This window comes from Ursus arctos, unplaced genomic scaffold, assembly GCF_023065955.2.
Source record: "Ursus arctos isolate Adak ecotype North America unplaced genomic scaffold, UrsArc2.0 scaffold_24, whole genome shotgun sequence".
In the NCBI taxonomy this organism is placed as follows: Eukaryota; Metazoa; Chordata; class Mammalia; order Carnivora; family Ursidae; genus Ursus; species Ursus arctos.
In genome coordinates, this window is record NW_026622919.1 from 21,630,965 (window position 1) to 21,658,593 (window position 27,629).

Genomic DNA, 27,629 nt, shown 5'->3' on the forward strand with positions numbered 1-27,629 from the left:
GCGATATTTGGGAAGTTCCGTTGGGAAGATGGCGGCGGCCGGGAGCACCCTTCTCTTCTTGCCGCCGGGGACTTCAGACTGAGCCTTCCCGGGAAGAGGGGGCACGGTTGGTGCCCTGCGTCCCGGGAGCCCGAACCAGCTTGGTTCCCTCATTAGTGGTGGGGAAGGGCTTATCCTCTTGTGTAGGACTCAGGACCTCCCCACCGTCAGGATGAAGGCTCAGGGGGAAACCGAGGGTGAGTGACTTGAGGGGGAATGCAGGGGGCGGGACACAGTTTGGGGGAGCCAATCTGTGAAAGGAGCTGGGGGGCCGATGCCTCCGCGGGGGCAACGCTCCCGAGGTCTTGGAGTCCAGGAGGCGGGATAGCTTCTGACTGCCTTCCTTGGTGATGGAGGGCTCTGACTCTGGGGTGATGGGGGTTCTCAACTTCTGTGAAGGTTTCCTGCTTAGCTAGGGACAATCAGTTGGGCCTCAGGACATTTTTAGCCTAAAGTTAAAGGAAGACCAGGCGAGTGAATCTAAAACCTGCTTACACCTCGTTTCAGAAGAGATGACTAAATAATGATATTAAAAAATAATAATATAGAGCCACGTGTCAAGTATTGGAGGATATTTTGGTGTGAGTGAAATGATTAGGACCTTATGATTTGAAAAGCCAGTAGTTTCATAGAATGTCACAATGTTCAGATTTTGTACTATTGTATATTTGTAAAGTGCGTTAAATTTCACCCTTTCAACGGCTGGACTAACAGCTGCTGAAAAACAACTTTTCTGTGGAACCTTACTTAGATTCTCTAAAGTTCTACACTCTTAAATGCTTCCTTAGCATTTTGGATATAGTTCTGTTAATAAAGATCACTGTATTAACTTTTACCCATCCATCTTCTCCACTTTGAGCTTTGTTAGATCAGGGACCTTGTCTTACTCATCATTGTGTAGTCCCTGGCACAAAAAGTGTTTGAGCATTCGTGTAAAGTACTTATCAGGCTTCTCGAGGAAAGGGGGGGATGGGGAGTGTATTTTAAAGGAGAGGAAGAAGAAAGATTTACTCCTTGGGTGACTGGTGAGTGTAAAATGGAAATTCGATGAGGCAAGAATTTTGACTAGTTTGCTCATTACTGTATCCCCAGCACATAAAATAATGCTTGAGTGAGTGAGTCTTGAAAGTGGAATTGTCAACAATGTGTCCAGAACTGTAAGCTGGCTGAAACAGCCCCAAAACCGGTTTTCCAGAAGATGAGAACATTGGAGGAGGGAATTTGAATCTTGATTTAGGAAATGTCACTGCCTTAACTCTGATTGCTGACATTCTATTCATCTTTCAATGCCAACATCAACTGTCAACCTTTTCTGTAACATTCCCAGGACTAATATTGAACTTCTTTTTTGCTTTTCAGTTGTCATGTGTCTCTGTTTTTAACAGTATATCTCATTTTGCTTTCTGTGATGGTTATTTCCACTTTAACTTACGCACACCCCGTCACAGATATCATCTCAGACGTATTGTGTGTTTTTGCATCGTCAGTGGTCTCTAGAGCAGGTCCTCGCTCATACTAAGAAGCATAAGAATTAGAGGAAGGATCAGCTATATTTCAAAAGTAAAAATTTTAATAAAAATGAAACTATAATTCAATAATAAAAGTAATAAAAATTCAGAAATAAAAAATAAAAAACTAAATTTCAGTAATAAAGATTATAATTCAGTAATAAAAATTAAGAGGGCTGGAGAGCATAAGAGTTGTTCAGTCCAGGAAACTGAGGACTTTTCTACCTTTCTCTTACCTCCGCTGGAAACTCATCCTTTAGTCATTGACATATTCTCTATCCATGTAGTTTTAGTTTGAATTCAAACAGGAAAAATTAAAATGGCAAACACAGCCTGTTTTCTTGATAATACTTACACATTGATCTCTTAGAATTATGTCAAAAAATTAAGAAAGTCTGTATTTCACATTGAAAACCAACTAACTATGGTAAGGCCATGTTCAAACGTATGCTCTGCATATATCATGCAAGGGATTTATACATATCATGAAATGATTTTGTCACTAAACGTAGTCTTGATCCTGAAACATAATTAGAGGTGGTTCTTTTTTTGGTTTTCATTAAAAGACTGAATAGAAATCATTTATGTTCTATGGTGTTCATTTGATTAGACCCCAATTTCTGTGTCTTACTGTTATTAAAAGTAAATTATTTGTATATTTTGAAGTAAATGGTATTGAAAAATATTTTAACTGAGTTGTTACCAGGATAAAGTATGGGGATTTCTTTTGCAAGAAAAACTGGAGGGTCTTGAAAGAAGAGTTTCTAATGATGTTTTTTGATTTATATCATAGAGTCGGAGAAGCTGAGTAAGATGAGTTCTCTCTTGGAACGGCTCCATGCAAAATTTAACCAAAATAGACCTTGGAGTGAAACCATTAAGCTTGTGCGTCAAGTCATGGTGAGGATTATGCTGGTGGATAAAGTGTTGTGCTTAGATAATTATTTAATAAGCTAAGCTCCCTGTGTAGATTTTTTCAAACTAGTTACTATAGTGTGTCCTCAGTTTTTTGTTTGTTTATTTTATTATTTATTTATTTATTTATTTTAAAAGATTTTATTTATTTATTTGACAGAGAGAGACAGTGAGAGAGGGAACACAAGCAAGGGGAGTGTGAGAGGGAGAAGCAGGCTTTCCTACCAAGCAGGGAGCCCGATGCGGGGCTCAATCCCAGGACCCTGGGATTATGACCTGAGCCAAAGGCAGACGCTTAACGCCTGAGCCACCCAGGTGGCCCTGTTTGTTTAAGAGAGAGTGTGAGAGCACAAGCGGGCAGGGGGGTGAGGGGGGACGTTCGGAGAGAGAGGGAAAGAGAGAATCTTAAGCAGGCTCCATGACCAGCACAGAGCTGGATGTGGGGCTCTATCTTATGACCCTGAGATCATGACCTGAGCCCAAATCAGGAGTCAGACCCTTAACTGACTGAGCCATCCAGGTGCCCTCAGCCACTTGATTCCAATGAAATAGTATTTTCATTGTATCTATACTACTAATAGAGTTTGCAGTTGATTTTTTTTTAAAGATTTTGTTTTTTGAAAGGGAGAGAGAGAGAGCACACAAGCAGGGAAAGCAGCAGAGGGAGAGGGAGAAGCAGGCTCTCTGCTGAGCAGGGAGTCCAATGTGGGCCTTGATCCCAGGACCCTGGGATCATGACCTAAGCTGAAGGCAGATGCTTAACCAACTGAGCCACCCAGGTGCCCTGCAATTGATTTTTTAAAAATATTTATTTATTTATTTTAGAGAGAGGGCTTGGGAGCATGAGGGGAGGGGCAAAGGGAAAGGGAGAGAGAGTCTCAGGCAGGCTCTGTGCCGGGCTCTCTCTCACTGAGATCATGACCTGAGCTAAAACCAAGAGTTGGATGCTTAACTGACTGCACCACCCAGGCACCCCTAGAGTTTGTAGTTGATTCTTAATTAGCTTTACCTGTTCACTCTGTCTACCTTTTCCTCTGTAGTACTACTTCTTGAGTCATTTACCAATATGGGGAGCCCTTAAGTGAAAGTTAAATGGAAGACCGGTGGTGGGGGGGGCTTGGGGGTGGGTAGGGACTGGCTGTTAAAATTTCATCCATATGATTCCAGTGGTAGTCACATGATGTAGGAAAACTTTACTTCTGTGATTTGACCTGGGCAGTGGTTATATGGATGTGTTCACTTTGTGATAATTCATGGATCTCTTCACTAAAGATTCATATACTTTTTTGTATATATGTTATACTTCAATGAAAGTGCCCCCTCCTCCCCACCAAATCTTACTTTGGGTCCAGAGTAAGTTCACTTTAGTAGATTTATTAGTGTTTAAAATGAACATATCAGTATAGCCCTAGCAAAAGAACTAAATTTGCTGTCAAAAGACTTGTATTTGAGGTACTTACTATCTATGTGACTTTGGACAAATTACTGACTCTCTGAGTTTCCTCATCTGGAAAGTAGAGGCACACAATATCAGTTTGCTTTTCCACATAGTTTCGTTGTAAGAATCAAGTGAGATAATGGATATTATAGTGTTGTGTTGCTAAAAGATTTCTGTAGGGGTGCGTAGGTGGCTCAGTGGGATGAGCGTCTGCCTTCAGCTCAGGTCATGATCCCGGGGTCCTGGGATCGAGCCCCGTGTCAGGGAGCCGCTTCTCCCTCCCTCTCTGCCTGCTGCTCCCCCTGCTTGTGCTCTCTCTCTCTGTCAAATGAATAAATAAAATCTTTAAAAAAATATAAAAGATTTCTGTAACTGTAAATTCGACAAATGCATGTCTGTCTTCTGGTTGAGGATTATGTACATAGAATGTGGTTTTTTCTTTTGTGTTGTTTTGTTTAATGTATTAAATAAAAGAATGGCAGTTTTTCCAGTCTGGGGATTCAGAAGTTGTTACCAGGGAGCCATAATTTAGTTTGAAATATGTTCTGTAAATGATATTGTCATTAGAGAGACATCATGAAATAGAGGAATTCCAGGTGGCTATTTTTTTTTTTTTTTAAGATTTTATTTATTTATTCGACAGAGATAGAGATAGCCAGCGAGAGAGGGAACACAAGCATGGGGAGTGGGAGAGGAAGAAGCAGGCTCATAGCGGAAGAGCCTGATGTGGGGCTCGATCCCATAACGCCAGGATCACACCCTGAGCCGAAGGCAGACGCTTAACCGCTGTGCCACCCAGGCGCCCCTCCAGGTGGCTATTAAGACCCTCTCTTGGGGAACCAGTGTCTTGGTTTGGTTATCACAGCTTCCACGGTCTACTTCTCACTTTGCATATTCAGAAACCTAATTTTATTGGTGTATTAAGACTTTGAAAGTTTTCAACAACTGACATATTAACAAAATCTCAGTAGACTAAAATGTAAATCAGACTGCCAATTTATTAATTTACCACAGAGGGTTTATCTTTCCAATTACCAAAATATTGGTATCCACTGTTCAGAGCAACCCCTTATCTGATCAAGGTATAAGGGAAGCCTGATTATTAATTAATCAGATGTTTGTTTTGTGTAGGTAGAATTAGAACAAAGAGATGGATTTAGGGCATGGAAAAGCCTGAAAACTATCCTTGTATCATAAAACTTTTCACATTTCTAGGGACTGGAATGTTGCACAGAGAGAAACTTCTTTGGATAGGATTAGAAAAACTGTCAAAGCTTTTGCTCTTTGGGAGTCCCTTTTTCTGGACTACATATTCTGTTTCTTAGAAGCAATCTGATTTTACTAAGGTTTGGTTTTATTTCTTAGATTACATGCAAGTCACCTTGTTAGATTTGGGAACTGCTAAATCTCCTGAGCCACCTCATTTAACTGGCTAAACTTAGGATGTAGTTACTTCTGCAGGAGGCTGATCTCATTTATTATATTTGATTCTTCCCTAATTTTTGATTCTTCCTAATCTAAAATAAGGTCTGGGCATACCTTTTTCTAGGTATATGGATGTATATGGATATGGATGTATATGGATAGGGAAGTATCCATGTTTATGAACTTTTCCTCTTGTGGATGAATGGACAGAGTAATAGGAGTCTATAGATTATCTTGAGTATATAGCGAATATAGATTACATAGACTATAGCATTTGGTCTCTAGATTATCCTGAAATATTACTACTAGGAGAAGTACATTTACCTGAAACACTGTTGGCTTGGTTAATTTCTACCTTAAATGTTTTCCTACTTAATACAGGAGAAGAGGGTTGTGATGAGTTCTGGAGGGCACCAACATTTGGTCAGCTGTTTGGAGACTTTGCAGAAAGCTCTCAAAGGTTTGTGAACATGTTTGAAATATGCTTTCTTAAAACACCCAATTTTAAAAAGATTGTTTTATACTTACCCAAGAAATGTAAATTGAGATAGATCAACTTTCTGTGCTAGGTGTTGCTCTTGCTTTCACTATGGAGTTGAGATGAGCTCTTACCTGAACTTCTGAAACATTTATTTTTTTATCTATTTTGGAGGCTGCTAGAGATTCAAAAGATAATTTATGGAGAATAACCATAAGGGAGCAGGGGAAAGTTCTTTTTTTTTCTTCACATGTTCTCTTCTAATTAACTCACAATAAGAAGATGGACATTTTCACTCTAATAAAAGATTTTTACATCGTTTATGGACAGTGTTTTCAGGAAAGCAAATAGAAATTAAATCATGAGCTTAAATATTCATGCTCATAAATACTAGTTCTGTGTATTTTGGGGGGAAAATTATAGTAAAAACAGATTTTACTCTGATCCATCACAAATGAACCTGATTCAGCTGAATATTGCTTTTTTCCCCCTTGGGTTTCCTTTGAAATCTCAAGTTTGAGAGTGGGTTCCTACAGCCTTCATCGCCCCTTCTAACATTTCCTTCTCTCATGGTTAAGAATTCTTGTTTAGTTTATCAAAATGTAGAGGATCCCACTTTTCTTTCTTCCAACTCAACACAGAGCCTCAATGTTGAAAAACTCTGGTAGCCCTTCTCAACCTGTGGAAATAACCATAGTATGTGGAGGCAGAAGCTGGTACTTTTAAAAAAAATTGTGGTAAAATATACATAACATAAATGTTACCATTTTAACCATTTTATTTTATTTCATTTTATTTCGTTTTATTTTATTTATTTATTTTTTTAAAGATTTTTATTTATTTATGTGACAGAGAGACAGCCAGCGAGAGAGGGAACACAGCAGGGGGAGTGGGAGAGGAAGACGCAGGCTCCCAGCAGAGGAGCCTGATGTGGGACTCGATCCCGGAATGCCGGGATCACGCCCTGAGCCAAAGGCAGACGCTTAACAACTGCGCTACCCAGGCACCCCCCCTATTTCGTTTTATTTTTTAAAGATTTTATTTAGGGCGCCTGGGTGGCTCAGTCAGTTAAGTGACTGCCTTCAGCTCGGGTCATGATCTCAGGGTCCTGGGATCGAGTCCCACATCTGGCTCCCTGCTCAGCGGGAAGCGTGCTTCTCCCTCTGCCTCTGCTGCTCCCTGCTTGTGCGCGCGCACGCTCTCTCTCTCTCTCAAATAAATAAATCTTAAATAAGGATTTTATTTATTTATTTATTTGACAGACAGTGAGAGAGGGAACACAAGCAGGGGGAGTGGGAGAGGGAGAAGCAGCTTCCCGCTGAGCAGGGAGCCTGATGCAGGGCTCGATTCCAGGACCCTGGGATCGTGACCTGAGCCAAAGGCAGTTGCTTAACAACTGAGCCACCCAGGTGCCCCAGACCATTTTAAATTATAGTTGAGTGGCATTAAGTACATTCACATTGTGTGTAGCCATCACCACCACTATCCATCTTTAGAACTTTTTCATCTTCCCAAGCTGAAACTCTATACTCATTTAACAGTAACTTCTTTCTCCCTCTCCTCAGCTGTAGGTAACCATCATTCTACTTTCTGTAAGAATTTGTCTACTCTAGATACCTCATATAAGTGGAATCAAACAGTATCTGTCCTTTTGTGACTGGCTTTTCTCTTAGCATACTGTCTTCAGTGTTCATCCATGTTGTGGCATGTATCAGAATTTCCCTGTTCTTTAAAACTAAATAATATTTTGTATGTATATACCACATTTAATTTCTACATTCATCCATGAATGGACATTGGTTTGTTTCCACCTTTTGGCTCTAGTGAATAATGCTATGAATATTTAATTTTTTTAAAAGATTTTATTTATTTATCAGAGAGAGAGCAGGAGCACAAGCAGCGGGGAGCGTCAGGCAGAGGAAGAAGCAGGCTCCCCGCTGAGTAGGACTCGATCCCGGGACCCCAGGATCATGACCTGAGCTCAAGGCAGATGCTTAACTGACTGAGCCACCTAGGCATCCCTTGAATATTTGTTTTTATGTTGGCTTGGTTTTGATGTTAATCTTCCTTATTCTAGCATTAGAAGATAACGTGTGTCTTTTTGAAGTTAAAGATAACTTATCCCAAGTGAGCAATGCAAAAGGGAGAGGAGAAAGGTTCAATAATTTTTTCAAATAGATCTTTTTTAAGTAAGCCCCCCCAACATGGGGCTCGAACTCAGGACCCCAAGGTCAACAGCCGCATACTCTACTGACTGAGCCAGCCGGGCGCCCCTCATATAGATCTTTTTTTTGACCCTTACTACTGCCTAGGTCACAGCTAAGTCTTACTGAAGAACTTGTAGAAATTATAAGAATTTAACTATTGAATGTAATGGCTTGGAAGGATGGATATACTCCTTAGGATGTTTTGGTCCTTCAAGAATAAAATTTAAGTTATTTGGAGCATTTTGTGATTTCCCTTTTTTACCCTTTCCTAGTAACATCTTTACCAGCAATGACTGACCGCTTGGAGTCTATAGCAAGACAGAACGGGTAAGTAGTCTATCTCAGGCAGAAATATTTAACTTAGTGTTGACTTTGGGTGGCTTTATTTATGTGTCTTCTATTAATTTTTGTTTTGATTTGTTCCTGCTAGACTGGGCTCTCATCTCAGTGCCAGTGGCACTGAATGTTACATCACGTCAGATATGTTCTATGTGGAAGTGCAGTTAGATCCTGCAGGACAGCTTTGTGATGTAAAAGTGGCTCACCATGGGGAGAATCCTGTGGTATGTGTTGTTGATATTTCACTGGAATCTGTGGGGTTTACTTAGGGACATTAATTTTAAAATGAATTGTTGGGGTTTGAAAGAGCTTGGGTTTAGGTTTTTTCATGAGCCACTGTAGAGATGATGTGATGGGCTATAACATCAATAACTTCAGAATTTAGAATAACATGGGTCCATCTCTGACATCATCCAAAGGCTTTGACAAGTGGAGACACTAGAGGAACGCTTTCCATTTCATATCAACAAACATGAGCCGCAATTGAACAATAGGTGCTGGGGAGACAGAGTTCCTTAAAGTTCCTATCCTCAAAGAGCTAATAATCAAGGACAGATAATCTTATACATAGCTAATGTCTCTGAAAAAGCCTGTAATAGAGATGAATATTTAATGCGTGTAACCAGATAGCTGAATATGGACTCCAAGGATGGCATTAAAGGGAGGTCCTAATGTTTTAGGCAAGCTACTCAAAGTTGATTCCTTTATAAACTAGTTCATATATTTTAATCTTTAATTTTCCACCCCAACCCCATGGTTTACTAAGTAGGAAGAAGATGCTTTTTGATATCTTAACATAAGGATTTTCTGTAGTTTTAATGTTTTTGTTATAAAGCATGTGCAGTTAACAAAAGAGAAAAATTTTTGATGTCTTCAGAGGCCTTAAAGTAGTTTAAAGTTTTAATGTGATTTCTTTAATTTCAGAGCTGTCCAGAACTTGTACAGCAGCTAAGGTAAGCAAATGACATTTATATTCCTTGGTATTGGCAGACAGTGCTGTTCTTTATAGCTAGTCTTGAGGGTGGTCAGAAGTTACTCTCCTGAGGAATGTATTAATTTTCTTGGATCAAGATTTTTCAGAGTCTGTATTTGTTCACTTTCAGAATTGACTTAGCTTGGTTTCTTAACCTACTCTATCTATCCCAGGGTTTCTCAACTTTGGTAGCATTGACAGTTTGGATTGGAAAATTCTTTGCTCTAGGGGGCTGCCCCGTGCATTGTAGGATATTTAACTGGATCCTTGGTCTCTCCCCTCTAGTTGCCAGTAGTATCTCCTGACCCATGACAATCAAAAATCTTTCTCGATACTGTCATATGTTCCCTGGAGGGCGAAATCACTTCTGGTTGAAAACTACCGATCTAGCCTCAAAAATTCTGTGTGCAACAAAAATAAATAGAAACTAATTATTGAATCAGAGAAGACTTGAGAAAATTGAGTCTATACCGTGCAAAGAACTTTTTTTCACTTTGAGAAAATTTGTTTTACATTTAAGGTATATGTGTGATAAATTCCCATCGTAGTAGAAGTGCTAGACTTGAAGAGTTTCTTAGCAGTTGATGACATTTCCCCCTGGATTATCCTTTCCTTTTAAATTGAGTGGAAATTTACTTTCTGGGATTTTGAGAAAGTCATTACATCAATTTTATGTCTTAAATATAGCAAAGTTCTCAGATACTACGTGGAGATGTCTTAAGATGTTAATATTGAGGAAATAAGTTTTATACTTGGTCTTTGCAGTGATCATTTTAATGTGTTCCTAGCCAAATGCACCAAATTTGAACCACCTTTTAAAAATTGCAATGCAACATAAAAACAGCCTTTTTATGAGTTCATTGCATCAGTTAAGTCTAGCAAACATGTGTTGCCAGAGTAGTCCAGAAAGCCAATATTTGTGGTTCTAATTGAGTAGGAAACTGCACCAATTTATGGACTGCTGGTGTTTTACAGTCAATTTGTAAGGATGTTTTGAAGTGGGAAGCTCAGAAGTAATATTAGCCTTTTTATGCTATTTTTAGTCACTTTGTATAGATGGTGATTTTAAGGTAGGGGGTATTTTTGCTGCTGCTCTTGTTTTGTTTTACTGTCTTCGTGGCATTTTGGGCAGTAAGTGTTCAATATATGCTCAGTAAATGCCTGACCAAATATCCGATATTGTTAGGGCAATTTAGCTTTCAAGAGACTTTTTTTTTTCTTTTTTTTTATGTTTGAAAAAAGATAACAGAGAATTAGAATTGTTGAGTTGTGTTGGATTCCTGAGCCTGCCCACAGAACCCAATTGACCAAGAATCCAAGCCTGAATATTGGGTTCTAGGAGGCGAGGGGTCTGGGTAGTAGTTTCTTTTTCCTTAGGCAGGTCTAGTCATAAGAACATTGTAGAATTTGTGGTTTGCCTCCACAGTACTCATCTCCTTTTCTCTAGGTCTCCTCTCTTTCTCTCTCCGGATGTTCATTTTCCTCTCTGCTTCTAGGTTGCCAAATACATACATGCAAGTGTTCTGTCTTCCCAATTTATTTATTTCCATTTCTTCTCCAATCAAAAGTTTGTTTTCCTCACGACATCCAATCATCTGAGTTACATATTAAGAAGAAAAGAAAATTATTTATTTAAACCAAGTCTCATTACTTAGGATGGAATTATTGGAGTATATGAATTATTAGGTCTTTTTGACTATCTTTTATAGTGCTTACAAGCACTTTCTCTAGATAAATGGGATAGAGAAAGGAAAACATTTCATATTCTTTTGCTACTTTTGATTGATTCTAGAAAACTTTGGGGGAAAAGAGTAAAGCACATTATTAAAATTAGTTTTATGTAGCCATGATTTTGGGCACTTTGCATTAAGATTGAATAGTAATTGTATGTTTTATTCTCCTCCCTCTCCCCTGAACTCCTTATAGGGAAAAAAATTTTGATGAATTTTCTAAGCACCTTAAAGGTCTTGTTAATCTTTATAACCTTCCAGGGGACAAGTAAGTATTTTTTAAATTTTTTTTGCTTTTGTTGGGAAAATCAGTATAGATGTAAAAACCATTTTGTGCTTAGAAATTTGCTAAGTCTTTTGCCCTGTCTTAGTTTTGATTTCTTCTCATATTGACAACCTATAGCTTCCCAACTTTATATCTTTTGAAGGTATTTGAAATAAATATTTCTGTATTAATGGATATAATACTAAAAGAGACTATAATCCTTGAGATGTCTTCAATATATCGATTTTTAAGTTGAAAAGAAATTACTTGTTGTGGAACTGGCTCATCATTTTTATTTTTAACCTACCTGGGATTCTGTTAACTAGCTTAAACAGAATTGCCCTCTATGCTATGTTAATGTTTGTATGTGTGTGTGTGTTTCAACTATTTAACTCTTGTTCTCTTCATCTACTTTCTAGCAAACTGAAGACTAAAATGTACTTGGCTCTCCAGTCCTTAGAACAGGATCTATCTAAAATGGCAGTTATGTATTGGTAAGACTGGCTAAGGTGTCAATTCTGTATGATCCTCTGGATACTTTGTTCTTAAAGTTTTTTATCTAGGGGGTTCCTAGGGTCCTATATTATATTACAGATGCATATTATTATGTATTTTATCTATATCATATATCTTGTCCATCTCCTTTTACTTCCCAAATGATTGCATTCCATTTTCTCGGTATGTCTAAGTTGGTTGATATTTCATCAGTTTTATTTGAAGACTTGTCAAAACTGGCCTCACATATGATAAATAACAGTATAGTTGTAATTTTTGTTCACCATATTACAAACTGGCTTATACTTGTAAATAATCTCTTTACCTTGAAAGTGAAATACAATTGCTACATATCCAGTTACAGGACAAGTTATTAAGATAGTATTCCAAATCTTTTAACGGCTTCTCATTAGCACATTGTACACTAGTACCTTCAGGGCTTTAATACAAGCAAACATAGATCATTTGTCCCACAGGAAAGCAACCAATGCTGGTCCCTTGGATAAGATTCTTCATGGAAGTGTTGGCTATCTTACTCCAAGAAGTGGGGGTATGTGATCCTACTTTGCTTACTTTGAAAATTTTTTATCCATTTATTTATTTTTAAAAAGATTTTATTTGTCAGAGAGATAGAGAGTACAAGTAGGGGGAACAGCAGGCAGAGCAGGCAGAGGGAGAAGCAGGCTCCCTGCTGAGCAAAGAACCCGATGCAGGACTCGATCCAAGGGTCCTAGGATTGTGACCAGAGACGAAGGCAGACGCTTAACCAACTGAGCCACCCAGGCATCCCTTTTTTTTTTTTTTTTTTTTTTTAAGATTGATTGATTGATTGATTTGAGAGAGAGACAGAGCACACGAGTGCGTGTTCAGGGGAAGGGGCAGAGGGAGAGGTAGAGACAATCTCCAGCAGACTCCCCACTGAGCACGGAGCCGAGATCATGACCTGAACCAAAATCAAGAGTCTGTCGCTTAACCCACTGAGCCACCTAGGCACCCTAAAAAATGTAAAAATGTTTTGTGTTAGTTAACGGGTCATTACATTTTTACCTTGGGTTTATAAGCAGAGGGAGAAAGTTACCAGTCACTTGTGTATTTTTAATTTGTTTCTAAGGTGTTAATACCTGCCTTCCCCCTGTTACATTTTTAAATTATGAAGTAAATTATTGCACTAGACTCAATACTTATGCTTCCATCATATTTCATAAGTTGTTTTGGAGCATGAGTCCTCTTACCTACGAAATTATTTTCTCATAAAAATGGGAACGTTTTTATTTGCAATTTACCTGATAAAAATAGTGATAAGTTTCATTTTGCATAGGTCATTTAATGAACCTGAAGTACTATGCCTCTCCTTCTGACCTGCTGGATGATAAGACTACATCTCCCATCATTTTGCATGAGAATAATGGTAAGACTCTAACTGAAAAGCAACTGAAGGTTTTTGTTCAGTGTTTTAAAAATACTTAAAATAATTTGAATGTCTGACCTGGTTGTGTATTTCCTGATTTGCTACTTCCTAATAAATTTGCTGCTGTTCCTATCAGATTTTACATCTGATTCTCTCTCTCTCTCTCTCACACACACACACTCTCTCTTAAGTATATACACATGTATGTGTACACATACATAATAATAAAAGCTTAACAGGTGCTTTGGAACAAGTGAATGAATGAAAAGGTATAAACCATTTGATTGAAATAATCCCCTTTAATCATTACTTCAAAGGTGAAGAGATTAGCCAATTTACAATAATGAATTGTTACTATTTGCATTGTTAAAATTTTATTTCTCATTTGAAGAATGAGAAAGCCCAATGTAAGGCTTGAACTCACAACCCTGAGATCAAGACCGAAGATGAAATCAAGAGTCGGATGCTTTACCAACTGAGGCGCTCCTCTATTTGCATTTTATTTTTTTTTTTTTTTTTTTTTTTAAAAGATTTTATTTATTTGACAGAGATAGAGACAGCCAGCGAGAGAGGGAACACAAGCAGGGGGAGTGGGAGAGGAAGAAGCAGGCCCATAGCAGAAGAGCCTGATGTGGGGCTCGATCCCAGATCGCCGGGATCACGCCCTGAGCCAAAGGCAGACGCTTAACCGCTGTGCCACCCAGGCGCCCCTCTATTTGCATTTTAATACACTAAAACAATGAGAAATGGCCTAATACCTCATTTGGTCCCCTCGTAACTTTAGTCCTTGACTATCCTATAATCATAAATCTATTTAAGTGCATTCTGGAATTGGAGAAAATAATTAAGTGTTGGTAATGAGTCTTTAAGAATTTTTTTTCTTTGGACTGCATTGCTTCCTGTATTTTGTTTTACTTACTGACAGAAATATTGGTTGTAGAAGGTAGCTTCTTGAACTTTTTCTAAGTGATAGAGGTATTAGAGTATCTGATAAATGAGGGCTGACAAATTATGCAGAATTTAGCCTGCTTTTTGTTTTTAAAGGTTAAGATCCCTGTAATTTGTGTTATTTTGGAGAATATCGTTTTTCTTTCCTATTCTCAGTTCCTCGATCATTGGGCATGAACGCATCAGTGACAATTGAAGGAACGTCTGCTATGTATAAACTCCCAATTGCACCGTTAATTATGGGGTCACATCCAGTTGACAACAAATGGTAAGTTAAGTATAATTCTAGCAAAGTTCATTTTTTCAACTTCAAGCCCAGTATGAAACAAGTATTACTTTGACTTGCTTCTTTCCTCACTAGACTTTCTAGGGATTGGCTTTTTATTTTATTTTATCCATTTAATTTCTCTTTTCAATATCTATTTTGAATGTTCCTCTCTGAAGTCTCCTTATAGAACAAATTGTCCTGAGAGAAAGAGAAGAACTGTACTAATTCCACTGGTTTAATGACTGCTTCTTTTTTTCTTATGTTGATCATGGGGCTTCTGTTGACTGGAGTAATAACTAGAGACTCAAGATAGATGCTTGATTAAATACTTTAGGGTTAATAAATAGAATGTTTTGGAACTAGGGGAAGAAAGTTGAAAGAGTAAACTTTTTAAGATTATTTATTTATCGTTTATTTATTTGAGAGAGCATGCGTGCACGCACTCGAACAGGGGGAGAGGGACAAGTAGACTCTACACTGAGCACGGAGCCTGACGCTGGGCTCCATGCGGAGCTTGATCCACAGCCCTGAGATCATGACCTGAGCCGAAATCGGAAGTTGGATACTTAACCAAAGTGCCACAAAGTGAACTTTCTTTTAAACATTGTATTTATTTATTTATTTGTTTTAAGTAATCTCTACACCCAATGTGGGGCTCAGACTCATGGCCGCAAGATCAAGAATTGCATGCTCTACTGACTGAACTAGCCACGTGCCCCAAAAGAGTGAACTTTGATAGGCTTTTGTTAAATGATACAGACATGCCTAAGAATGGGTGTTTAGATTTTTCATTTTTATATCAAGTCAAAATCCAACCCACCCCCTTCTTTTTTTTGAAGGACCCCCTCCTTCTCCTCCATCACCAGTGCCAACAGTGTTGATCTTCCTGCCTGTTTCTTCTTGAAATTTCCCCAGCCAATCCCAGTATCTAGAGCATTTGTTCAGAAACTTCAGAACTGCACAGGTGAGTTTTAAGCATTAAGAGCTAATTCTTGTTAAAAATGTGAAAAACAAACTTCAAATTCAGATGATCTTAGACCTCTTTCAGTCTTGGCTTCAAAAAAGTACTGATGGGTATAAATGTCATGGTGCTTTGTACTAGTAAATGCTTAGTAAGTATTCTTTTTCAATAAATGGATGAATGAAATAGAAGTCATGAAGAGAAAACAGAGCTGTCAATATTTTGATGTTATTTTGATCATTATGTTCATTCTTCTTTTTCCAGGAATTCCATTGTTTGAAACTCAACCAACTTACGTACCCCTCTATGAACTGATTACTCAGTTTGAGCTGTCAAAGGACCCTGACCCCATACCTTTGAATCACAACATGAGATTTTATGCTGTAAGTAAGGCTCCATAGATTGTTGTAGGTTATATTTGAACCCAAGATCAGAATCTTCCTTCATAGGATTACTGAGGTCAGAAACATTCTTTTGGACTACTGGATCATATCCTAGTTCCTCATTCAGTCAGGAAATTACACAAATTTCTGAAACATACTTCAGAAAAAGAGCATGAGGTTCCAAGTCAGGAAATAACAATGTACATTTCATGGCCAAATTTTCAGATGAAAGTCTCTTAACGGTATCCTGAACTTTTATAAGTTTGTAAGTAGATGTTAAGAATTCTTAATGTTGAAGTCTTTCAAGTGTCATGAGCTTATAATCTGAAAAGATCCTTCAAGTACATACAGAGAAGAAAGTGCTAGAATGAATAAATTAAGGAAGGTTCCAAAACCTCATCTGGACTTGAATTTATTTGAATGTTTGAGGATAGTCTAGACTAAAGTAGAAGTTCCCAAATTCTGACTGTTGCAGTTATATTACACAAGGTGTTTTATTAAAAATACAGATTTTGCCCTTATAGTTTAGGTGCTGCTTTTATACAGATTTCTGAGGTAATTTTTGTTCATTAGGTTAGGAAACCACTAATAGAACATTTATAGAAAAGGGTTTTTTTTCAGCGAAGTGAGTAATTGGCATTTATAACATCGGCTGACCGAAGAATTCACTGTGGAGTTTAATTATTCACTGAGAAACTGCTGCTGATTTTTGGGGAGTAAGGGTTTTTCCCTGGATATTTTGTGGTTGGAGCGTGATGGGTTAGTAAATAGTGTTCATTTCCTTTGTTCTTTTTGCCCAGGCGCTTCCAGGTCAGCAGCATTGCTATTTCCTCAACAAGGATGCTCCTCTTCCAGATGGCAGAAGTCTACAGGGAACCCTCGTTAGCAAGATCACCTTTCAGCACCCTGGCCGAGTTCCTCTTATCCTAAATCTGATCAGACATCAAGTGGCTTATAACACCCTAATAGGAAGTTGTGTCAAAAGAACTATTCTGAAAGAAGGTACTGCCTTTCCTTTTGATATACTTACTGGCAAAGGGAACCTGTTTGCTCTCATGGTTCTCTAATTTGTTGGCTTATCATATCTCCTGTGGAGCTTTTATAACTGGTTTCCATTTGCAAGTGAACTGAATTAGAACCTCAGTGGGAGGAGTTGGGAATCTAGTTTAAGCTCCACATATAATTATGATGGAACTAATCCATAAATTGGCATTTGGAAACCACTGGTTTTTTGCAATGGACTTTTTTTCTACGTACAGTGATATAATTAGGTACCTACAGGCCTGAACCTTACAGCAGGTATAGAAGGTAGAACTTGGGATGCTGTGGGAAGAGATAATTTCCTTCCTTCCTTCCTTTTCCTTCTTTCCTTCCTTCCTCCCTCCCTCCCTTTTCTTTCCTTCCTCCTTCCCTCCCTTTTCTTTACTCCCTCCCTTCCTTTTCTCTCCTCCTTCCTTCCTTTCCTTTTCTTCCTTTCCTTTTCTTTCTTTCCTTCCCTCCCTCCTTCCTTCCTTCCCTTTCTTTCCTTTTCTTTCTTCCTCCCTTTCCTCCTTTCTTTCCTTTCTTGTCTGTCTTTCTTAATCTCTACACCCAATGTGGGGCTCTAATTCATAACCCTGAGATCAGGAGTTGCATGCTCTGCCAGGTGCCCCAGAGACGATTTCTTGAGATTTAAATTTGGGGTGGTTAGGACAGTGCTTCCCAGCTTTTAGTCTTGCCTGAGTATGTTTCCTGTCCCCATTCTTTGGGGGGATCTTAAGCTTAAAAAGGGGTAAGACCCATGCCCTTTTCTTTTTCTCCCTAGATTCTGGAATGCTGATATTTTTCAAACACAGTTTGCTGCTAGAATCCCTGATGAGACTTTTGGCTGCTCTAATTAACTGTAGTTAATTTTTTACCTTAGTTGTAAAGCACTTCAGTAATAGAGATGTATTAGTGCGAATGGCAGGCAAAAAGAAACAAGGAAGGCAAATCAGGAGATCTCTGTTTTGAGAATAAGAATTGCTTTAGAGGGGCGCCTGGGTGGCTCAGTTGGTTAAGTGTCTGCCTTCAACTCAGGTCATGATCCTGGAGTCTCGGGATCCAGCTCCATGTTGGGCTCCCCCCGGGAGCCTGCTTCTCCGTCCCCCCTACCCCTTTCCGCTGTGTTCTCTCTCTTGCTCAGTCTCTCAAATAAATAGTAAAATCTTTAAAAAAAAAAAATGCTTCAGAAATGAGAAATTTTAGAGAGAGTAATGACACTGATCGTGTGCCAGTGTGCTTATGGCCCTTCTATTTCATGTATTTGAATCCTGGAAGAATTCTCCAAGTAGTTTCAGGGCATCTGGAAATTAGTTTTTGTAAGATAGTTACAAAGTTAGTCCTGCGAGAGATGTGTGATTTTTCCCAAGAAAGTGTGTGATCCTTGTCTCTGGGCTGCCAGCATGTTTGGCTTAGGAACCTATGATGATAGTTAGATATTATATGTGTATTTGGCATAATATCATTTTATTTATTTATTTACTTATTTTACAGATTTATTTTTTTATTTTAGAGAGGGCGCAAGCAGGGGGATGGGCAGAGGGAGGGAGAGGGAGAAAGAATCCTCAAGCAGACTCCCTGCAGGACCTTGAGATCATGACCTGAGCTGAAATCAAGAGTTGGCCGCTTAACCAACTGAGCCACCCAGGCACCCCAAGGATATGATTTTATTTTATTTTTAAAAAAGATTTTATTTATTTATTTGACAGAGAGCACAAGCCCGGGAAACAGCAGGGAGAGAGAGAAGCTGGCTCCCCGTGGAGCAGGGAGCCTGATACAGGGCTCGGTCCCAGGACTCTGGGATCATGACCTGAGCTGAAGCAGACATTGAACTAACTGAGCCACCCAGGTGCCACCCCAAGGATATAATTTTAGATTATAGCCCCTACATCCACGCTTACCAAGCTATGGGCCACATAGCTAACATCTGCAAACACTGATAGAAAGCAGGGTTTATGGCAGTGGTTCTGGATGTCTTCTTATCAAATAGAATGAAAAACTCTTGGCCACATTTATTTTCAGAATTCCCTTTCAAGGCAAGGCATTTGTATCTGTCAAAATCTTTAACAATTTAGGGATTAAATGGTCTTCATTTTAGAAAGTGGAAGTTTAGTTACTTCTTTGTTTTGGAGTATTTATAACATAAGCTGACATATTTTTTGGAATTTGATTCCTTTTGTCACCCGTGAATGATATAGTAGGTTTTACGTGTAAAAAATGTGTGGGATTGGGGTGCCTGGGTGGCCCCATCGTGTGCCTTCAGCTCAGGTCATGATCCTAGGCTCCTGGGATCAAGCCCTACCTCAGACTCTCTGCTCAGCAGGGAGTCTGCTTCTCCCTCTCTGTCTGCCCCTCCCCGTTTGTGCTCTTTCACACTCTGTCAAATAAATAAATATCTTTTAAAAAATAAATAAAAGTTGACTTACCTAAAAAAAAAATGTGTGGGATTTAGTTTCTAAGGAGACAGAGAATTTCATTCTGTTTACTTCGGGATTATTATTTACTAGTGTCTAGTCTTATAGTTGGTTGATTATTTTATGATCCTTTTCTTTGCCTTTTAGATTCTCCTGGCCTCCTCCAATTTGAAGTGTGTCCTCTCTCAGAATCCCGTTTCAGCGTATCTTTTCAGCACCCTGTGAACGACTCCCTGGTGTGTGGTGAGTTGTGAGGGGGCTAGCAGTTTTCTCAGGGCAGTGATTTGGTCCCTTTATCTTCTTTTTGAAGTCAGAAGCTGCTTTTCTTTCAACTCCTATACATTTTGTCTTTCAGTGGTAATGGATGTGCAGGACTCAACACATGTGAGCTGTAAACTGTACAAGGGGCTGTCAGATGCACTCATCTGCACAGATGACTTCATTGCCAAAGTTGTTCAAAGGTAGCACTGGCCCTTTTCCATCAGAGTCCCATTAAGAGGTGTATAAGGAACACTGTTTTCAGTGTTACAGTGAATGGAAATTTAGGAGGAAAGCATTTAGTCACTGCTTTGAATTCACCTTTCTCTGCTTTGGGATTCAAAAGCAATGTGGGCTTTGGTTTTTTAAATATCATTATGAGAGTAATAGGAAATAAGGTAGGTAACTTTAGGTCTAGTATTAGGGTTCTTTTAGGAGGGAGACAGCTGAAATAAGATGTAGATTTTATTATTTTTTTTACTTTGCATCACTTTTTAACATATGTAATATGTCAAATGGTGGCATGTGGGAAGATACTTAAGCCAGTTAGCTTCCCAGAAACATTAACATGTAATTTTGAGATTTTTCTAGATTTTTCTAATATGTAATTTCTAGATTTTTCTAGGTGCTTGTGGCCTGTATTGTAAATAAATATTATTGGAACACAGCCATGTCTCTTCATTTATATATTATCTGTGCCATTTTTTTTTTTAATTTATATTTTTAGAGCAAGAGAGTATGTGGGGTGGGGAGGGGCAGAGGGAGAGAGAGAGAATCTCAAGCAGACGCCCTGCTGCGTGGGGAGCCTGATGTAGGGCTTGATCTCAGGATTCTGAGATCATGACCTGAGGTGAAATCATGTCAACCGACTGAGACACCCAGGTGCCCCTATATATTGTCTGTGGTGCCTTTTGAGCTAAGATGGCAGAATAGTTGGACAGAAATCATGTATCTTCAAAAGCCTAAAATATTACTATTTGGTCTTTTAAGAAAGGTTGCTAAAATGTTCTAGAGCAAAGTGTTTTCGAAAATAATATTGTTAAATTTGTCTGTAAGATAAAAAGTACTTTGCTTTAAAATAATCAAGATTTTATATCAATAATAGCATCTTTCACAGTATAGCTTTGGGATGATCTAAGCCATTAAAGTTTAGAATTTGATGGTTCAAGATATTATTGTAGTGGTTCATTAATTAAGATAAATAGCATATCCCATTAATCACATGTGAAGCCCCAAAAGAAAGGCATTTTCTTACTGAGTTCATTATTACCAGTTTTCTTTTAGTTCAGTAATATAACATCTAATTTGGACTCTTGTTTATGTTTGTGGTTGGTTTTTGGTAGTGCTTCCAAAGAGGTTGAGATTGCCTGCTGGAGCAGATTCTTTTTAGAATGAATTTGCCCAAAGGTCTGGCATTTTATAGAACTATCTCTGCCTCTTGGGTTATTTGCCTTACCTGAAATTTGCCTACTGTAAACCTCTGAGGGCATATCTGTATCTCAGGTAGAATTAAAGCCTGTTTTCCCAAATAAAAATTGTTTTCATTCAGCAGCTAATACACTGCTAACTTTGTTTTTCCTATCTTATCTTACAGATGTATGTCCATCCCTGTGACGATGAGGGCTATTCGGAGGAAAGCTGAAACCATTCAGGCCGACACCCCAGCACTGTCCCTCATTGCAGAGACAGTTGAAGACATGGTGAAAAAGAACCTGCCCCCGGCTAGCAGCCCAGGGTATGGCATGACCACAGGCAACAACCCAATGAGTGGTACCACTACACCAACCAACACCTTTCCGGGGGGTCCCATTACCACCTTGTTTAATATGAGCATGAGCATCAAAGATCGGCATGAGTCGGTGGGCCATGGGGAGGACTTCAGCAAGGTGTCTCAGAACCCAATTCTTACCAGTTTGTTGCAAATCACAGGGAACGGGGGGTCTACCATTGGCTCGAGTCCGACCCCTCCTCATCACACGCCGCCACCTGTCTCTTCGATGGCCGGCAACACCAAGAACCACCCGATGCTCATGAACCTTCTTAAAGATAACCCTGCTCAGGATTTCTCAACCCTTTATGGAAGCAGTCCTTTAGAAAGGCAGAACTCTTCTTCCGGCTCACCCCGGATGGAAATATGCCCGGGAAGCAACAAGACAAAGAAGAAGAAGTCATCAAGATTACCACCTGACAAACCCAAGCATCAGACTGAAGATGACTTTCAGAGGGAGCTATTTTCAATGGATGTTGACTCACAGAACCCTATCTTTGATGTCAACATGACAGCAGATACGCTGGATACGCCACACATCACTCCAGCTCCAAGCCAGTGTAGTACTCCCCCAACAACTTACCCACAACCAGTACCTCACCCCCAACCCAGTATTCAAAGGATGGTCCGACTATCCAGTTCAGACAGCATTGGCCCAGATGTAACTGATATCCTTTCAGACATTGCAGAAGAAGCCTCTAAGCTTCCCAGCACTAGTGACGATTGCCCACCCATTGGTACCCCTGTTCGAGATTCTTCAAGTTCTGGGCATTCTCAGAGTGCCCTGTTTGACCCTGATGTCTTTCAAACCAATAATAATGAAAATCCATACACAGATCCAGCTGACCTAATTGCAGATGCTGCTGGAAGCCCTAGTAGTGACTCTCCTACCAATCACTTTTTTCCTGATGGAGTAGATTTTAATCCTGATTTGTTGAACAGCCAGAGCCAAGGTGGTTTTGGAGAAGAATATTTTGATGAAAGCAGCCAAAGTGGAGATAATGATGACTTCAAAGGATTTGCATCTCAGGCACTAAATACTTTGGGGGTGCCAATGCTTGGAGGTGATAATGGGGAGACTAAGTTTAAAGGCAATAGCCAAGCTGACACAGTTGATTTCAGTATTATATCAGTGGCTGGGAAGGCTTTGGGTCCTGCAGATCTCATGGAGCATCACAGTGGTAGCCAGAGTCCTTTATTGACTACTGGGGACTTAGGGAAAGAAAAGACTCAAAAGCGAGTAAAGGAAGGCAACGGCACCAGTAACAGTAGTCTGTCAGGGCCAGGATTAGATAGCAAACCAGGGAAGCGCAGTCGGACCCCTTCTAATGATGGTAAAAGCAAAGATAAACCTCCAAAGCGGAAGAAGGCAGACACAGAAGGGAAGTCTCCGTCTCACAGTTCTTCTAACCGACCTTTCACCCCACCTACCAGTACAGGTGGATCCAAATCTCCAGGCAGTTCAGGAAGATCACAGACTCCCCCAGGTGTTGCTACACCACCTATTCCCAAAATCACTATTCAGATTCCTAAAGGCACTGTGATGGTGGGCAAGCCCTCCTCCCACAGTCAGTATACCAGCAGTGGTTCTGTGTCTTCCTCAGGCAGTAAAAGCCACCATAGCCATTCTTCCTCCTCTTCTTCCTCATCTTCTGCTTCCAACTCAGGCAAGATGAAAAGCAGTAAATCAGAAGGTTCGTCAAGTTCCAAGTTAAGCAGCAGTGTATATTCTAGCCAAGGGTCTTCTGGATCTAGCCAGTCCAAAAATTCATCACAGTCTGGGGGGAAGCCAGGCTCCTCTCCCATTACCAAGCATGGACTGAGCAGTGGCTCTAGCAGCACTAAGATGAAACCTCAAGGGAAGCCATCATCACTTATGAATCCTTCTTTAAGTAAACCAAACATATCCCCTTCTCATTCAAGGCCACCTGGAGGCTCTGATAAGCTTGCCTCTCCAATGAAGCCTGTTCCTGGGACTCCCCCATCCTCTAAAGCTAAGTCCCCCATCAGTTCAGGTTCTGGTGGTTCTCATATGTCTGGAACTAGTTCAAGCACTGGCATGAAGTCATCTTCAGGGTTAGGATCCTCAGGCTCGTTGTCTCAGAAAACTCCCCCATCATCTAATTCTTGTACAGCATCTTCCTCTTCCTTTTCCTCAAGTGGCTCTTCCATGTCATCCTCTCAGAACCAGCATGGGAGTTCCAAAGGGAAATCTCCCAGCAGAAATAAGAAGCCGTCCTTAACAGCCGTCATAGATAAACTGAAGCATGGGGTCGTCACCAGTGGCCCTGGAGGTGAAGACCCAATGGATGGCCAGATGGGGGTGAGCACAAATTCTTCTAGCCATCCTATGTCCTCCAAACATAATATGTCAGGAGGAGAGTTCCAGAGTAAGCGTGAGAAAAGTGATAAAGAAAAATCCAAGGTTTCCACCTCAGGGGGTTCAGTGGATTCATCTAAGAAGACCTCAGAGTCAAAAAATGTGGGGAGCACAGGTGTGGCAAAAATTATCATCAGCAAGCATGATGGGGGTTCTCCCAGCATTAAAGCCAAAGTGACTTTGCAGAAACCTGGGGAAGGTAGTGGAGAAGGGCTCAGGCCTCAGATGGCCTCTTCCAAAAACTATGGCTCTCCACTCATCAGTGGTTCCACTCCAAAGCATGAGCGTGGCTCTCCTAGCCATAGTAAGTCACCAGCATATACCCCCCAGAATCTGGACAGTGAAAGTGAGTCAGGCTCCTCCATAGCAGAGAAATCTTATCAGAACAGTCCCAGCTCAGATGATGGTATTCGACCTCTTCCAGAATATAGCACAGAAAAGCATAAGAAGCACAAAAAAGAAAAGAAGAAAGTGAAAGACAAAGATCGAGACCGGGACCGGGACAAAGACCGGGACAAGAAAAAATCTCACAGCATCAAGCCAGAGAGTTGGTCTAAATCACCCATCTCTTCAGACCAGTCCTTGTCTATGACAAGCAACACAATTTTATCTACAGACAGGCCCTCAAGGCTCAGCCCTGACTTTATGATTGGGGAGGAAGATGACGATCTTATGGATGTGGCCCTGATTGGCAATTAGGAACCTCACTTTTTAAGACAAAAATGGCCAGAGAAAAACTAATAAGTGTATAGGCAAACCACCGTAAGGGGTGAGTCAGACAGGTCTGATTTTGTGTTCGAGAATCTTAAATGGCATGGCTTTTGACACCGAGCTGGGTGAACTTAGAAAGGCATAGCCAGACCCTACTAAAGAGACCATAGGGTTTGATTCTGGTTACCAAGAATCACTTTTTCCTTTGCCAGAGAAAAAAAGAGAAAAAAAAAAAAAGTTAAAATACTTGCATATGAAAGGGAGGGGGTGGGGGGGCATAGGGAGAGGGAAGGGTGGGAAGCAGTTTTGTGGGAAATATTCATATATATTTTTTCTCCCTTTTTCCATTTTTAGGCCATGTTTTAACTCATTTTAGTGCATGTATTTGAAGGGCTGGGCAGCAAATGAAAAAGCAATACATTCCTTGATGCATTTGCATGAAGGTTGTTCACTTTGTTTGGATAGTTGTCCATTTGAGGCATGGGCAAATGAAGGACTTTGGTCATTTTGGACACAAGTAATGTTTGGTGTCTGTTTCTTAGGAGTGATTGGGGGAGGCAAGATAATTTTAGCTATTTATTTGTAATATTTTAACCCTTTATCTGTTTGTCTTTATACAGTGTTTCTAATTCTATGAGGTTCAGGGTTCAAAGCGATGGGAGGTGGAAGAGCAAGGCTTATTTGGTGGTAGGGAGCCTGTAGCTTGTGCTGGTACTGTAGCATTAAGCCCAAGCAGATTAGTCAGAGTCCACCTTTGGAGTTAAGTAGGAAAACCAAAATGGTATTTTTGTTTTAGGAGGTTTATCATAGGGTTCAGACATCATAGGAATATTAGGACTTACCTCTCTGTGGAGGTACTGATTTATAGTCTCTTTGTCCTTTAATAAAGGCTGGGCTGGCTTTTTGGGATGTAAACATGTTTTCAGATGCAGTAAGGTTTAATGTACAGCCTCCCTGATCCAGTGGCATGAAAACCATTACAGAATTAATAGTTCTCCTATTTCCACAATGTGCCAAAAGTCCACATCCCAGCATTTTGTTTGTAGGAGAACTGATGCCATTCCTGAGAGCTGGGCTCCTTGTTTCTCTGCATCACATGGAGAAGGAGTCCAGACTTCAATCTCTCCACTGTATGTTCCCTTAGATAAAACAGTAAAAAATTTGCAGCCATAGTTCACTTAAAACAATTTCAAGCTCACTTGAAGTAATGGGGGCCTGGAATGCTAGGTGGGCATGAAGATAAACCCTTGCTACTATGTAGCAACCCAATTGGACCTTTTTGGAGGAATAGGTCTGAGTCTGGATTCTGGGGGACATCAATAAGAAGCCCTTCTCATAAATATAGAAATCCAGGAGACCATTTGAGTGCAACACAAGTTCTCAGTATTTGGAGGGTCCTCTCAAAATTCTGCGGCCTTACTTTGATTTTGACACCTGCACTGTGCCATTCCTGATGATTCCATTCAGGATCTGTATCAGCAGGACGGGGCACAGTCCCCAGCACAACTCTTCTGGATTAAAAAAAAAAAAAAAAAAAAAAAAAAGCCAGGTGATTCATTTGTGTGTGTGTGTGATAAATGGAGTGACTTCATCAGATATTGAAGAAGATTTCTATATTCAGCTCTTTCTGCAGGTTGGAGTTAGCATAGAGTTGGAAAATCAGCTTTGGCGTTCTTTCCTGACTGTCTCTGATTTCCTCTAGTGTTCTCCCTTTTCTGGTCATCAGCTCTCAACAACTCTGCCACTTTTGTGTCCCAAGGTAATAAGAAGTAGGAAACGAAACATTGCAAAGTGGAGCAAGAAAAGTTATCGGTTACCGTATCAGAGTCAAATGTCTTGGGTGACACTAAGGAGGACATGGGCAAGGTGATACCAGAGTGCTTTTATCTTGTGATGCTGATACAGTAGCAGCCTCTCAGACATATAACCAGGTTGGATTTCTCACAAGTTTCTCACCTAGTTTTGAATCCTACCCCATTGGTTTCTGCAGAGAAAAAAAAAAAGTTATGTGGTTTTTAAGTTTGTTCTGGGTGGGGAAAATCTTATGGGGAATGTACTACATATCAGGGGCTCAGCTTCCCCAAGCAGAGCCAAGAGATACCAAAATGAGTAAACTGGGAAGCTTTTTCTCTCTTTCTGTCTTCATCCCAGATCAAAGAATCCCGAGTTAGGATCTGGATGAAGGATAAGCCCCTGAATTGTCGATGGGCACACCCCACACACTGACCCAGCATCTGAACTTGCTTAACAGGGAGCCGGGGCTAACCTGCTTCACCCTGCCTGAGAACCAGGGAGCACTGCATTTCTCCACAGGGTGGAGGAGAAGAGGCAGAATAAACCAAGCCTGGGACACCTCCCTCCTGTCTAGGTGTACTCATTCTCCTGTTTCAAAAGACTGCAAGGACATGAAGTCAACTCTACCTGTCTTCTGCTGCTGGTGTCTTATGTATTCTTAGTTTGACCTGATTCCTCTTCTGTCTTTTGGCTTCATGTTAGGGGTTCTTGGTCAAAATCTGCTCTGATGTACATGAAGATTTCAAGTTCAAAATCCATGTGTTTTAAAACAGGTATTTTATACACGGGGGAGAAATGAAGCAGGATGTAATTGCCAAAACTGGCCTTAAGGTTAGTGACTCTTGGAAAGATTTTCCTTAAGGCCTAGGTCTGAAAATTTAGTGCAGCAATAGCATGAATTCTCAGAAGCAACCCTTTCAAGGGAGCCAGTGAGTCATACAGTATCCAGTCAAGTCACTTAAAGACAGATGACAGTATAAGAAAACTTTCACAATCCCTGGGCAATCTAATTTTCTCCCCCCCCCCCCTTTTTTCCTTTTCAATCCCTTTACCCCCTTATTTCTACCCTTGAGTTAGTTTTTTGAGGGGTAGGAAGTACCTAACATCTCAGAAGCTAGGTTGGGAAATATGCTCAGCTGTAAAAGCTGGGCTTTATTAATTTTGTGTTTTAGAAATGTACATCAGGAGCAGTTGGGGAGGGTCTTTTCTAAAAAAATCTTTCAAATTTGATTTTCTGTGCGTATGGCCGTTCTGTAAATACTTTGGGGTTTTTCATTTTTTTGAAAGTAGACAAAATCTGGGATTTCCCCCCCCGAAACATTACAAAAGAACCTGTTTATTTACATGCAAATAAATTTCTTTGATAAAAAGTAATATGCCTTTGTGTAGTAAATTTTTAACCTTTGAGTAATTTTCATTTATTAAGCTTTTTATTTTTTTATTTTTTTTAAAGATTTTATTTATTTATTTGACAGAGACAGAGACAGCCAGCGAGACAGGGAAC

The 27,629-nt window shown here is 39.9% G+C and overlaps 1 protein-coding gene across 2 annotated transcripts; it reads left to right on the forward strand.

The window, feature by feature from the left end:
* On the forward strand, positions 1 to 27,499 carry MED1 (mediator complex subunit 1). 2 transcript variants are annotated; one of them, XM_026512956.4, is made up of 17 exons: positions 1 to 236; positions 2,341 to 2,447; positions 5,707 to 5,785; positions 8,283 to 8,337; positions 8,441 to 8,573; positions 9,274 to 9,302; positions 11,249 to 11,320; positions 11,737 to 11,811; positions 12,289 to 12,362; positions 13,131 to 13,220; positions 14,325 to 14,436; positions 15,276 to 15,400; positions 15,662 to 15,780; positions 16,581 to 16,782; positions 19,362 to 19,457; positions 19,570 to 19,675; positions 21,067 to 27,499. In XM_026512956.4, exons 1-17 carry the CDS (start codon positions 212 to 214, stop codon positions 24,317 to 24,319), a joined length of 4,752 nt encoding a protein of 1,583 aa, XP_026368741.1. In that variant the 5' UTR covers positions 1 to 211; the 3' UTR covers positions 24,320 to 27,499. The 2 variants fall into 2 exon arrangements, with proteins under 2 accessions (XP_026368741.1, XP_044245204.1); XM_044389269.3 differs by lacking the exons at positions 1 to 236; positions 2,341 to 2,447; positions 8,441 to 8,573 and having other exon boundaries at positions 5,752 to 5,785.
* Positions 27,500 to 27,629: the final 130 nt, after the last annotated feature.

Bases quoted from the DNA above. Each gene is read 5' to 3' on its own strand.
- MED1 (XM_026512956.4), top strand. From the start codon at position 212: ATGAAGGCTCAGGGGGAAACCGAGG. The intron at 237-2,340 runs GTGAGTGACTTG...TTTATATCATAG, and splicing joins GGCTCAGGGGGAAACCGAGG to AGTCGGAGAAGCTGAGTAAG. The intron at 19,676-21,066 runs GTAGCACTGGCC...CTTATCTTACAG, and splicing joins ATTGCCAAAGTTGTTCAAAG to ATGTATGTCCATCCCTGTGA.